This window comes from Lithobates pipiens, unplaced genomic scaffold, assembly GCF_037356315.1.
Source record: "Lithobates pipiens isolate NorthernLeopardFrog02 unplaced genomic scaffold, aLitPip1_a1.2 Scaffold_23, whole genome shotgun sequence".
NCBI lineage: Eukaryota > Metazoa > Chordata > Amphibia > Anura > Ranidae > Lithobates > Lithobates pipiens.
In genome coordinates, this window is record NW_027507785.1 from 172,227,169 (window position 1) to 172,242,149 (window position 14,981).

General features: G+C 45.7%; 1 protein-coding gene across 1 annotated transcript in view; it reads left to right on the forward strand.

Moving 5' to 3' along the window:
* Window positions 1-14,981, forward strand: part of DUSP12 (dual specificity phosphatase 12) — a 75,122-nt gene that overhangs the window by 29,533 nt on the left and 30,608 nt on the right. The window contains exon 3 of the mRNA XM_077452615.1: window positions 8,852-8,965. Coding sequence (XP_077308741.1) covers window positions 8,852-8,965 — 114 coding nt within the window. The remainder of the gene's footprint in view (window positions 1-8,851; window positions 8,966-14,981) is intronic.

Sequence of the window (14,981 nt, forward strand, 5' to 3'; positions counted from 1 at the left end):
TGACACCAATGATGGGGCGTTATTCCTCCCACATTGGTGTTTCTGGGGGGGGGGGGAATAATAGAGCCACATTGGTGTTTCAGCCGGGGGGGGAATAGTGCCCCATCATTGGTGTCCCCGGGAGGCGCTACTCCTCCCAGGGACACCAATGATGGGGCACTATTCCCCCCCCCCCCCAGAAACACCAATGGGGCACTATTATTCCCCCCCCCCCCCTGCAGAAACACCAATGTGGCACTGAATGTTGTGTGTGCTTTTACAACTTGCGCATAGCTGCTACCTTTTTTTCACACTCTGTGTGCAGCTTGGCTCAGTGTCCTCCTCACAGATTCTCGCCCTCGCCTCTCTGTTCCCTCGAGGCAGCAGCGGGCGGAGCTGAGATCTGTGTGAATGATCATCATGTCACGTGACATCAGCGAGGAGGAGAGGCGCGCCGCGGACGTGCAGCGGCGAGTGCGTGCCTGTTCAGAGCGCCGCTGAGGACACAGGACGGATGAGATAGGAGGAAAGGATTTATTTTGTTTTTTTTCAAGGAACATACAGGCGGAAGGTGCGGACCAACTAATCGATAATGAAAATGTTGACAACGATTTTCATTATCGATTATTATCGATAATATCGATTAATTGTTGCAGCCCTAGTCACCAGTCATTTCGGAGGCCCAGGCGTGACATTAGGACATCATGTCCGGACTGCGCATGTCGACAAAGCCGAGATCTCGGCTGGAAAGCATCAGATCTGTCTTCTTTATTTTTTTTATTTTTTTTGATCTGATGCTTTCCATCTTGCAGAGTAGTAAGAAGCATGACAGACCCTCCTCCCCTGATCCTCCTAACCTGGAGCAGGAATGGGTTGATGGGGAAGAGCTAAATCTTCTGAGAAATCTGGGCCAGATGTCCTGTTGGCATCTGCCTCTCAGTCGCAGTGTCTTTTGATCCAGATTCTTACCATGATAGTTCATTCTGCCTCTAAGTTACCTCCCACAGAGATTTCTGAGCTCCCTGGTCCTCTTTGGGGTCCCTGAGGCCTCCTCAGGCCGCAAGGCTTTGCCCTTGCACCCACTGGAACAGGCGGTGTATGCTGATTGGGAACATCCTGACAGGATTTTCGTTCCTCCTAAATAGGTTTTCCCTTTTATATCCCATGGAGGAAAAGTTTAAAGTGGTTGTATACCCACATTTTTAACTTTTACCTACAGGAAAGCCTATAATAAGGCTTACCTGTAGGTAAAAAAAATATCTCCTAAACCTGTACGGTTTAGGAGATATTCCCCTCGGTATGCGCCGCTGACTGCAGCGGCGCATGCGCACAAGGGGTTTCTCGCCGTCAAAATCCGGCAGCAGCCGAGCGGCCGGACTGAAATCTCCCGCGTGCATGCACGGGAGTGACGATATCGCGGCTCCGGCCACTCACAGCGCCGGAGCCGCGATACCCGGAAGAAACGCCGAGGGAGCATGTCAGCTCCCTCGGCGTGGATCGGGCCAGATGTCGGGGCCTCGTTCTAAGGTAAGTATTTCATAATGAGCTAGTATGCGGTGCATACTAGCTCATTATGCCTTTTGCTTTGCAGGTTTAAAAAATAAATTAAAAAATGTGCGGGTTTACTACCGCTTTAAGAAGTGGCCCATGCCAGCCATAGATGCGGCAGTCTCTTCCTTAAACAAGAACTTGTCCAGTTTATAACGCACAGGGCTTGAAGGACCCTGTTAAGAAGAACCTGGAATCACTATTAAAGGCTTCTTTTTCTTTGGCCAGTTTAGCTCTTCAGCCAGCTGTTGCAGTAATTGGAGTCTGCCAGTCCTTAAAGGATCAGGGCAGACGGCCTGACAGGTCTAACCAAGAGGAGGATCCTGCTAAAAGCAGAGCAGCCATACCTTGAGCACTGTGTTTTGCTATGATGCCTTTTTAAAGTGGTAGTATAATGTGCTAGAATGCATCACGTAATAGCACATTATGAAATACTTACCTTAGAACAAAGCTGACGCAGCCCGACTCGGTCAGCGCTGAGGGGGCTGACATGTTGCCTCGCCATATTTTCTGGGGTCCTGGGCTCCTGAGCTGTGAGTGGCCAGAGCGGCAATGTGGTCACTCCCGCGCATGCACATGGGAGTCCTCCATTTCGGCATGATATGCTGGACCTTTACTTGCGCATGAGCCACTGACGTCCACGGCTGCATGCAGGGGGATTATCTCCTAAACCATGCAGGTTTAGGAGATTTTCATTTTGCCAACAGGTAAGCCTTACCTGTAGGTAAAAATGTCCAAGCGGAGTATGCAACCACTTTAAATGACTCTACAGCAAGTCTCTCGTATGGCTCCTGTTTGTATACATGCGCAGACTTCTGTGGCTTAAGAACTGGTCATTTGAACTTCCTTGTAAGAAGTAATTGGCAGGGTTCGCCTTCCATGGGGAACATTTGTTTGATGACTTGGACAAATATATACAAAAAATTTCTGGGGGGGGGAAGAGATCTCTACTTCCTGTGAAGAGAAGGACCAGGCATCCCTCGTTTAAAAACCTTAGGGACCGCTTCCTCAGGTATCTCAATGCCAAGGCAAATCTGCCACCACAGGGCCAGGACCAGAAGCAACCCTGGGTCCAAAACTCTTCGAAACCCGGCACCAAGCCCTCCTTTTGAGGGGACGCCCCCACTCTATTGGGTGGGAGGGGAAGTCTACTGCACTTTGCAGACATTTGGAGAACAGTGGTTCAGGACCAGAGATCTCTACTTCCTGTGAAGTGAAGGACCAGGCGTCCCTTGTTTGAAAACCTCAGGGACTGCTTCCTCAGGTGTCTCAACGCCAAGGCAATTCCGCCGCCATTGGGCTCTAGAGCCAGGGGCTAGCCACAGGGCCAGGACCAGAAGAAACCCTGGGTCCAAAACTCTTAGAAACCTGGCACCAAGCCCTCCTTTTGAGGGGACACCCCCACTCTGTTGGGTGGGAGGGGAAGGCTACTGCACTTTGCGGACATTTGGAGAACAGTGGTTCAGGAAGAGGGGGTCACCTCGACAGTATCCCGTGGTTACAAGCTGGAATCGCATCGGTCTCCCCCTCAGAAGTTTCAAAGATGCAGCGTTCCCTCGGATCCTTCAAAGAGAATTATTGTTTTAGGCACTAGATCATTTAGTGCATCAGGGAATGAATATACAGGTTCCTGTACCCAAAAGGGGAGAAGGGTTTTATTCAAACCTGTCCGCGGTTCAAAAACCAAACTGGGATACAAGGCCCTTTTTTGGATATAAGAGCCCTGAACCAGCATCTATTAATCCAGTCCTTTTCGGATTGAGTCCGCTCGATGGTAGCCTTGCTCCAGATGGGAGACTTTTTAGTCTCCATGGATATCAAGGGTGCGTATTTACACTTACAGTTGTGCTCATAAGTTTACATACGCTGGCAGAATTTATGATTTCTTGGCCATTTTTCAGAGAATATGAATGATAACACAAAAACTTTTCTTCACTTACGGTTAGTGTTGACTTGAAGCCATTTTTAATATCCATCAACTGTGTTTTACTCTTTTTAAATCGTAATCACAACAGAAACTACCCAAATGACCCTGATCAAACATTTACATACCCTGGTTCTTAATACCATGTATTGCCCCCTTTATCATCAATGATATCTTGAAGTATTTTGTGGTATTTGTGAGTAAGGCTCTTTATCTTCTCAAGATAAAAGCCTCCAGTTCCTTTAAATTCTTGGGCTGTCGCATGAACTGCACGTTTTGAGACCTCCCCAGACTGGCTCAATGATATTGAGGTCAGGAGACTGAAATGGCTACTCCAGAACCTTCACTTTATTCTGCTGTAGGCAGTGACAGGTCGACTTGGCCTTGTGTTTTGGATCATTGTCATGTTGGAATGTCCAAGTACGTCCCATGTGCAGCTTCCTGGCTGATGAATGCAAATGTTCCTCCCGGTATTTTTTGATAACATACTGCATTCATCTTGCCATCACTTTTGACCAAATTTCCTGTGCCTTTGTAGCTCACACATCCCCAAAACATCAACAATCCAGCTCCGTATTTCACAGTAGGAATGGTGTACCTTTTCATCATAGGCCTTGTTGACGCCTCTCCAAACGAAGCGTTTATGGTTGTGACCAAAAAAGCTCAATTTTGGTCTCATCACTCCAAATGACTCTGCCAGAAGGTTTGAGGCTTGTCTCTGTGCTGTTTGGTGTATTGTAAGCGGGATACTTTGTGGCATTTGCGTAGTAATGGCTTTCTACTGGCGACTCGACCATGCAGCCCATCTTCCTTCAAGTGCCTCCTTATTGTGCATCTTGAAACAGCCACACCACATGTTTTCAGAGTCCTGTATTTCACCTGAAGTTATTTGTGGGTTTTTCTTAGAATCCCAAACAATTTTCCTGACAGGTGTGGCCAAAATGTTTAGTTGGTCTACTTGACCGTGTTTATACAGTTCAACTACCTTTTCCCGCAGATCCTTTGACAACTCTTTTGCTTTTCCCATGACTCAGAATCCAGAAACATCAGTGCAGCACTGAATGAAAGATGCAAGGGTCTGTCAGGAGTCCAGAAACTCATTGTATACACACACTAATTACAAACAAACAGATCACAGGTGAGGATGGTTACCTTTTTAATAGCCATTCAAACCCTTTTTTGTGTCAACTTGTGTGCTTGTTATCAAGCCACAATAACTGGGTATGTAAACTTTTGATCAGGGTCATTTGGGTAGTGTCTGTTTTCATTATGATTTTAAAAAAAGTAAACACAGTTGATTGATAATAAATGGCTTCAGTCAAACACTAACCATGAGTGAAAGAAAAGTTTTTGTGTTTTCTTATTCACATTCTCTGAAAAATGGCCAAGAAATCATCAATTCTGCCAGGGTATGTAAACTAATGAGCGCAACTGTACCTATCTTTCAACCTCATCAGAGGTTCCTGTGATTTGCAGTAGAGGAATGTCATTTTCAGTTTGTGGCTCTGCCCTTCAGGCTTGCCACAGCACCCTGGGTGTTCACAAAGGTCCTAGCTTCATTACTGGGTCTTCTAAGGGCCCATGGACTGTTTGTGCTTGGATACCTGGAAGATCTCCTGCTCAGAGATCACTCACTACAGGCTCTAGAACGGACCATAGACTGCACAGTGCGGTATATAGAAAGCCTATAAATGCCAAAAACTCAGCCTTAAGACCAGCTCAAAGTCTGAAGTATTTAGGTCTGTTCTTATATACGGTCAAGGAAAGGGTATTTTTGCCACCCGTAAGAATCTGTGCCCTGATGCATCAGGTGCGCCAGATAAGTGGCACCAGGCAACCTTCCATGGAGCCAGTACTCTCTGGTTTATGCTCCCCCCCCCCCCCCCCCCCCGATTCCTCTCCTTCCACATTTTGTTGCACAGGATTCGGAGAGAGGGGGTTCCAGTCATCCTGACCCAGAAGGCCCTGGTTCCCAGAGATCAATAGATTGACAATAGACAGGCCATGGACACTTCGGTGCCACCCGATCTACTGTCTCATTGTCCTATATTCCACCCCAATTTACAGTCTCTAAATTAATAAGGGTGCTGAAGGATCGTGGCATCTCGGGACCAGTGGTGTCTACCCTAGTGAATGCTAGGAAAGCGTTCACTAGGAAGATGTATCATAAGGTCTGGAAAATGGCATCCTTGGAAATACGGAATTGAAAGATTTTTTTTTTTTCCCTACAGTCAGTTGTGAAAATCAGATTGGCTTTGAGTACAATCAGAGGTCAGATTTCGACCCTGTCTGTATTCTTCCAAAGGCCTTTAGCCTCCCATTCGCTGGTCCAAACCTTTATGCAGGGGGCAACTCATTTGCTTCCCCCCCATTAGGCCACCTATGTGTCCTTGGGACTAGGTATGTTACAGAAACAAACATTTGAGCCTATCAAGGACCTCCCTTTAGTCTTGCTGTAATGCAAGCTAGCCTTCCTGATGCCATCGCCTCAGATAGAAGGGGCTCGAATTTGGCAGCTTTTCTTCTAGGGAACCATACCTAATGCTTCACCATGACAAGGTGGTCCATCTTTCTTGCCAAAGGCGGTGTCAGCCTTTCATTTAAATCAGGACATTGTTTTGCCTTCTTTTTTCTCTTAGCCTCGTTCGGCAGAATAGAGACATGTGCATTCCTTGGACATCGTCCGGGCAGTTAAAATGTATGTCTAGATCTGTGGAGATCCTAGGATCAGACTAAATTTTTGTTTTACTAGAAGGACCCAAGGAAGAGCAGGCAGCTTCCATTGCCAGTTGGGTCAGCCAGTTGGTCATTCATTGAGGCCTATGGTCTGAAATGTAAGGCTCCTCCTTTCAGGATGAGAGCTCATTCTACCGGGGCTGTAGGAATTTCCTGAGATTTTTCGCCATTATAAGGCTGCTACCTGGTCTTCAGTGCATACGTTCAAGATTTTATCAGGTAGATGTTAGATCAGGCAATGATACAGCTTTCGGCCGTAGTGTACTACAGGCTGCCGTTTTAAAGTCTGATGGCTATTGGCTATTGCTCTGGGACGTCCCGGTAGGTAATGAATAATACGCTAACTCTGTGCCCTGTAATGTATGATAAAGAAAATAGGATTTTTTCATCATACTTACCTGTAAAATCCTTTTTCTTTGAATACATCACGGGACACAGTGTTCCCTCCCCTCTTTTGAGGATTCATTGCTTGCTACAAAACTTCCTGTATGGAAAGAGTTTTATAGAGGCAGTCTTCCTATCTAAGACTTTGGTCTACCAGTGCCCATTCACCTAGAGACCAGTAGGTAATGAATAATAGCCTAAGGCTGGATTCACATCTATGCGTTTTTAGTGCATTTTGCAGATTTGCACTGCAGTCCATTTAACATGGTTTCCTATGGAACACGCTCTGCAGTGCAAATCTGCAAAATGCACTAAAAATGCATAGGTGTGAATCCAACCTTACTCTGTGTTCCATGATGTATGATAAAGAAATTAAGATTTTTTTAAACCAAAAATGTGTAGCGGAATACATATTGGCCTAAATGTATGAACAAATTTTAGATTTTCTACATATTTTTTAATTGGATATGTTTTATTGCAGAAAGTAAAAAATATGTCTTTTTTTTTGTTTTTTGTTTGTTTGTTTATAGCGGAAAAAATAAACACAGTGGTGATCAAATGCTACCAAAAGAGAGCTCTATGGCCCCTTTCACATGGGACGGATCAGTAATGATCCGCCCCGTGATGATCCGCTTGCTCAGCGGGGATCGCTCCGTTGTCCCCGCTGAGCTGGCTGCGGACAGGGCGGTCTCCACACACTGTGTGGGGACCGCCCTGTTAGCTCTCCGCTCTCCTCTGTGGGGATCGGATGAGCACGGACCATCTGTCCGTGTTCATCCGATCCGCTCTGCAGACGGATAGAAAAATAGGATTTTCCTCCATCTGCAGAATCGGACAGTAGCGGAGGCGGACGAAATCGGGTGTCTGCGGATGTTCATCCTCAGACACCCGCTATCCCATAGGGATGAATGTATGCCCGTATTTCATCCGCAAACGGATGGATGAAATACGGACATATCGTCCGCATGTGTGAAAGGGGCCTATGTGTGTGAATTTTTTTTTATCAGTTTTATATGGGTACAGTGTTGCATGACCGCAAAATTGTCAGTTAACCACTTGCTGACCAGCTCACGCACATTTACATTAGCAAGTTGCCTCCTTCCCATGAATCAATGTACCTGTACGTCACGTCCTTTAAGTTCCAAAGCAGGCGCTGCATGGCGGGGGACCTGATGCGTGTGGCTGGTGGCCGCGATGTCCGCCAGCCACCTAGATCACGAGAATGGTGATCTGTGTATGTAAACACACAAATCCCCGTTCTGACAGGGAAAGAGACAGATCTGCTGTTCCTAGTAATTGGGAACAGCAATATGTCTCCTCCTCCAGTTAGTCCCACCCCCCCACAGTTAGAAACACTCATGAGAGAACACATTTAACCCCTTGATCGCCCCTAGTGTTAACCCCTTCTTTGCCTGCGACATTTATACAGTAAACCTTGGCTATTTTTAGCTCTGATCACTGAATAAATGTTAATGGCATCAAGAAAGTTTCACAAGTGTCTGATCTGTCCGCTGCAATGTTGCAGTCCTGCTAAAAATCGCCGATCGCCGCCATTGCTAGTAAAAAATAACTCTATCCCCTATTTTGTAGACACTATAAATTTTGCGCAAACCAATCAATATAGGCTTATTTCAATTTTTTGTACCAAACATTTATATAAGAATATATATCGGCCTCAACTGATGAAGAAACTTTTTTTTTTTTTTTTTTTTTTTTATTATTTGATATTTGTCATAGCAAAAAGTAAAAAAATATTATTATTTTTTTTTTCAAAAATTTCTGCCTTTTTTTTGCTTATAGCTCAAAAAATTAAAATCATAGAGGTGATCAAATATCACAAAAAGAAAGCTCTATTTGTGCAAAAAAAGGCATACATTTTATTTGGGTACAGCGTTGCATGACCGTGCAATTGTCAGTTACAGCGACGCAGTGCCGTATCGCAAAAAATTGCCTGGTTATTAAGGGGGAAAATCTCCCGGAGTGGTTAAAATACATTGCCTCTACAGTGTATATGCACTGGCTTGTGTTGATCACCTAATGCCAGCACTTCGGATACAAATGGATGTATAACTACCACAAACAGTGAGGGCGAATTCACCTAGTGGGGACACAGGCAGCATGACAAGGGTTCTAATCCTTCCCTACTCTATCCACAAAAAAAAAAAATTGGCTTGACCCCAGAGTGTGTGTGTGTGTGTGTGTGTGTGTGTGTGTGTGTGTGTGTGTGTGTGTGTGTGTGTGTATATATATATATTTATTATTATTATTATTTTTCGACAGCCATGCTGGAGTTAGCCGGAGTGCTGCTGTAGTTATAGCTTATTTGATGAACACAACAAGATGTACTTATGAAGAAGCATACAGAAGACTACAAGACGTAAAATCTGATATTAGGTACGTTTGTGTGGAAATGAAATCTTTCAGCTTTGTATTTACATCTTAATATTTTTTATATTAATATCCTAGAATACTACTAATAGTTTAATGGAGTATATGCTCTGAGTCTCATGTATTCTTTTTCCTAAAATCTAAATCAGGAGTGTCCAACCTTTAACCCTTCCTGGGAATTGTCTTGCGCCACACATAAAATATACTATGGATAAGGATGGCTCATTAGCAGAAAAAGTTAGGCAGATCAGGTTAACAATCATTGATACAGATAATGTACCAATCTGAGTAATAAAACTTTATTTATTTGTTTATTCATATTTTTGGTTGTAAAATAGGGCAACATAAAAGTAGTGTGGTGTTTGTTCTTGATAAACGAATGCATCAATATCTGGGTGGATGGATGTAGTAGCAATTGTCAATGATTTCTCAAGGTTCTCATTAGAGATGCATCGATGATTACTGTGCTTATGCTGTGTTTTTCATGTGACTCAAAAACCGCATCAAAAACGTAACATGGTTGTGTTAATGATGCCTTCTTGCTGCGTATTTGAACTGGGAGGGGCTTTTTTGTGGGGTGTTTTTTGGTCAAAAAAAAAATGCACTAAGCTGGATTTTTAACACCGCAATGAAAGCGCAACGGGCCAGTGTAAAGACATGGAATTTAAAGGGGTATGTTTTTCTTGAGCTTTTCTTGCGCTAAAGGTGCCAAAAATGTCCGACATTAAATTCATCTTAATTTAAATAGATGATATTAATTAAAAAGTAGAATATAATACAATTATTGATCAAAAAAATATTTTTTTTTTTAAAACTTTCATTTTCCGTTTTAGTTTGTGCATCCTGCATTTTTGGTTTCAGCACCAAAATTTTTGTTTGGTGCTCATCGGATATTTTGGTTCCCCTTTGTGTGCTTCATCCTGGGAAATGGTTGCTCACAAATGTAGGTGCTGCCGAAGACTGATGACGTGAATAAGGAGTTATTGAAGAGTGGGATATTCTTCTTTGGGAAGAAGAATATTCTAAAAGTCCAGTAAAAAGACACTGTAAAATATTTATTCGGCCCCCACTGTTTTCTATGTGTAAATGCATTTTTCCCACTTTCGTCTTTCAGGACGGCACACTTGAGAGACCTTGGCTCCTCCCTTCTCAGGAAACACCGCCTCCACCAGATCTTTAAAACCATTCCTTCCGTCTAGCCCTTCAGTTTTGGTGTTTCCTCCAGCGAGGAGACCTCCCTAGGAACCTGGTTTTAAATCAGCTGCGGCGGCTGAGTCCAGTTCTATCCTGAAGGCAGAACATTCGCTCTGGCCGAAGGGATGTCTGAAGTAATTAAGGTCTCATACATTGCAGCAGGGCTGGGGAGTCAGTTACCTGCAGTGTCTGGCGCGTCTCATCCTTCCTTGGGGAAAGCGGAGGCATGGTACGTTTGTTTTGCTGCTGCCTGGGGAAGGTGTTCGCTGGATGTGTCCGCGTCTTCCCCTAGTTAGTGGGACCAGCATGGAGAGCAACGCTGGGTCGGATGACGGGCGACGTCTTTTTCCGCCGGGAGAGGTCACGTCCGGTTCACCCGCGACTTCTAGTTTCGGTCGTGGGACGCCAAAAACTAACGGCGCGAAGGCTGGTGTCTGCCTCATTCACGCTGTAGCGACAGCTAAGAGGAGCAGTTTGGCGAATCGACCGTTCGGACCGAAGGGATGTCTGAGACTGATGGTTCCCGTTCGGTTGCGGGTGATGCCAGTACCAGCCACTATAAGGTAAGTGGAACCCTAGGGTGGTGTTCCCTTACTGCTTCCCGTATAGCTCCACAGGTGATCTCTCCTCCTTGGTGGGAGGGGAAGAGTTGCACGTCTGGGACCCTGGTGGTGGTTTGTCCTGGGAGGGTGCACTCCCGGTGTCGGTCTGGTGTTAATTTTTGCTGGCAGGGGCTGATGCTGGTTGGGTTTTTTTGTTGTTTCAGGACAAGTCCATGGAAAAGTCTAAGCTCTCACGTGGGTCCAAGAAGTGCACCTTATGTAGAAGTGTGTTAGGGGAATTCTGAGGGAAAGTATTATGCAGGAATTGCATTGAGGGCTTAGTCAAGGATCATGCTGAGGAACAAAGTTCTAGTCTGGCGGCTTCTGTTTAAAGAGCTCTCCAGCACTTTTCAGTCTTTTAAAACCTTGTTTGAGAATTTTCAGCCTATACAGCCCCCAGCTAGTCCTCTGCCAGCACAACAGGATGTCACACCTGGCCCCTTGGCAGGTCCCTCTGCTAGTGATGGGTTGCCTGGGGGAAGCAGAACGATACTAGAGGATGAGCAGGATAGCGAATCCTCAGACTCTTCTGAGTCAGAGGGAGAGAAGGTGGATGACGAGTCCTCCAGATCCTCCCGTTACAAGGTCTCCTGGCAGGAAGTGGAAGAGCTCCTGGGAGCTATTCACACTACACTTGGTATCCAAGAAAAGAAAAAACCCCGGTCTCTGCATGACCAGATGTATGAAGGTCTAGGAGAACCGAAGAAAAGGGTCTTCCCTGTGCATGAAGTTCTGGTAGACACCATTAGGAAGGAATGGCGAGACCCAGAGCGGAAGCCTTTCTTTTCTAGAGCATTGAAACGCAGATTCCCTTTTTCAGAGGATGAATCTGCTGTGTGGAACAAATCTCCTAGATTGGATGCGGCTTTCTCTCAAGTATCTAGAAGGACAGATTTGGCGTTTGAAGATATGGGTATGTTAACCGACCCTATTGACAAGAGGATGGACTCTCTCCTCAAGAAGTCTTGGGATTCTTCTTTAAGCAGTCTTAAACCTGCCATGGCTGTCACAGTGGTGGCACGCAACATGGAACACTGGTTGACTCATATAAAAGTCTTCTTTCCTCTTTCCCGAAGCTTTTAAAAGGAGTCGCATACATAGCGGATGCGTCAGCAGAGTCGGTCCGCATGCCTGCTAGATCCTCTGCCTTGGCTAATTCAGCCAGAAGGGTACTTTGGTTAAAGACTTGGCAAGGGGACTATGCTTCAAAGATCAAACTTTGTGGTATTCCCTTCACGGGAGATTTACTGTTCTGGTGAGACCTGGAGACTGTCCTTGATCGGACAGTGGATAAAAAGAAGGCTTTTCCCTTAAAGAAAAAAATGGGAGAAAAATCTAAAAAGAAGACTCGCCCACAAAGGAAGTTTAACTTTCCAAGGACAGAGTCTGGACCAACAAGGGCAGAGGGCGTGGGGGGGCGATGTTTCACCCTCTTGAGCAGTCTCAAAAGGCCCAAACACAAGTTAACCCCGGTGGGAGGAAGGCTTGGGGGCTTTGCTCCCACAGTGGGAGTCGGTTACCTCCAATCCTTTTATTCTAGGCATTATAAGGAGGGGGTACAGACTGCAGTTCTCAAGTTCCCCCCCCCCCCCACAGGCTGTTAATCACAGACCTGCCAAGGTGTGCAGAGAAGGCGGTAGCCCTTCTGACTTCTCTGAAGGATTTGGAGCAGCAGACTGTGGTGTCACGGATCGTGTTCAAAAAACCTTCAGGGAAGTTCAGGCTGATCCTGAACCTGAAACCTTTGAATCTGTCAATCTGTTACAAAAGGTTTCAGATGAATTCCATTTTTTCCGTGAGGACACTGCTTCCTCCAAATTGCTTCATGGCGTCTATATATCTAAGAGACGCCTATCTGCACGTTCCAATTGCCGAGGACAGCCAGAGATTTCTCAGGTTGGCAGTAAGGTCAGGGTCAGAAGTAGTACATATTCAATTTCGGGCCCTTCCCTTTGGGCTATCCTCTTCCCCCTGGATATTCACCAAAGTTATGGTGGAGGCTCTGGCTTTCCTGTGACTCAGGGGAATCTCAGCGGTAGCATATCTGGATGACCTGCTCCTGTTTGCATCTTCACCGGAGCAGCTGGTTCAGGATTTGCAGGTAGCAAGAAATGTTTTGGAACAATTGGGATGGCTCTTAAATTTGGAGAAATCCAACTTGGTTCCATCGCAAAGAGTGACTTTCTTAGTACGTTCTAGACTCGACTCAGCAGCGAGTATTTCTCACAGAGGAGAAAATTTGCAAAGTAAACAGGGCTTTGGCAGTTCTTCAAAGCAATCAGCAAATTTCTATATGAAAGGCCATGTCAGCCTTGGGACTGCTGACGTCGGCCCTTCCAGCAGTAAGGTGGGCAGGAGCACACTTTCCACCCCTGCAGCTTTTCATTTTGAAGGTTTGGGATCGTACTCAGAATTCTCTGGACTCTACGGTTCTCATTTCAATAAAAGTAAAGAGGTCCCTCTGGTGGTGGAGAAAAGCAGCGAATCTATCTTAGGGTCTAGAAAGGGTACTCCCAGTGTTCAGGGTCGTCACAACGGACGCAAGCGGCACGGGTTGCGGAGCACACCTGGAGAAAGGTCTGGCCCAAGGATCTTGGAGTCTCGAGGTCCTCGAATTGGAGGGAGCTGAGAACCATCTTCTTGGCTCTAAGGTTTTTCCAGCAGGAACTCCAGGGACATCATGTCCAGGTCCGTTCAGACAATTCTTCAGCGGTTGCTTACATCAATCGACAGGGGGGCACAAGAAGCAGCTCCCTTTGCTCTCTAATGGAAGCAATATTCAGCTGGGTGGAGGTAACAGTGTGCTCTCTATCAGCAGTACACCTGAAAATAGAGTTAAATCAGAGAGCAGACTTCCTCAGCAGGAAGAAGCTGAGGGAGAGCGACTGGGTCCTGAATCTGGAAATCCTACAGGTTGATTGTCCAGAGGTGGGGTAGACAGTCTGTGGATCTTTTTGCGTCAAGGGAAAACGCAAAAACTCCTCTTTTCTTCTCTCTGAATCGGGGAGATGGAGCAATAGGAGTGGATACTCTGTCTCAGAGATGGCCTTTTACCAAGTACTATGCCTTTCCCCCTCCCATGTTGTTGCCGGCAGTTCTGAGGAAATTCCAGTTAGAGGATACAACTCTGATCTTGATAGCCCCACACTGGCCCAGGAGGCCTTGGTTTTCTGTACTAAAGAAACTAGCGGTAGAACCACCTTGGATACTTCCGGTCAGGGAAGATCTAATTTTCCAAGGCCCAATCTGCTGCCCTCAGGTGGAGAGGTGGAGTCTGGCAGCCTGGCTACTGAGGAGGAGATGCTGAAAAGCAAGGGGTTCTCCGAAAGGTTAATAGGAGAAAATTAAATTCCTGATGTGCAGAGAGCTCCTTTAACGTTCACAGTCAAGTAGCAGTGCTGGGGTTCCTACAGAGGGGGGCAGATAAGGGACTGGCTCTTAGTACTCTCAAAGGTCAGGTTTCTGCCTTAAGTGTTTTTCTTGAGCAGCAACTGGCAGCGAATCCTTGGGTCTCCAGGTTCTTTAAAGGTTTAAGTAGACAGGGACCAGTCAGTTTACATCCTTTTCCAGTTTTTGGATTTATCTTTAGTTTTGCAGGCTCTTACAGAGGATCCTTTTGAGCCTATTAGTTCTTGTACAGTAACATTTTTAACCCTGAAGACCGTTTTTTTGGTAGCTATTACTACCGCAAGAAGGGTCAGTGAGTTAGAAACCCTCTCAAGGAGAGCACCTTTCTTTCAGGTTTTTCCGGATCGGATTATTTTTAAAACTGATTCGCCCTTTTTGCCAAAGGTATCTTCAAATTTCCATAGAAGTCAGGAAATCTGTTTGCCCACTTTGAGGGAACAGGAACATGTCTTCCACAAGTTAGATGTCAGGAGGTGTGTGTTAAAATACCTGGAGGTTACGGAGCAATTCAGGAAGTCCGATTCATTTTTTGTTTCTTTTTCAGGGTCTAGGAAGGGTTCTAAAGCCTCTAGAAATACTATAGCCAGGTGGATTAGGTTGGCAATCAGTCAGGCATACATAGCAAAAGGGGTGGAGGTCCCAGAAGGTATTAGGGCCCATTCCACTAGGGCTATGACTACGTCGCAAGCAGAGTGGGCTGGTGCTACACCCGAGCAGATCTGCAGAGCAGCAATGTGGTCAAGTTTTAAGACTTTCGTTAAGCACTACAGATTGGATTTATTGTCTGCCCAGGACCAGGCCTTTGGGCGTAAAGTCCT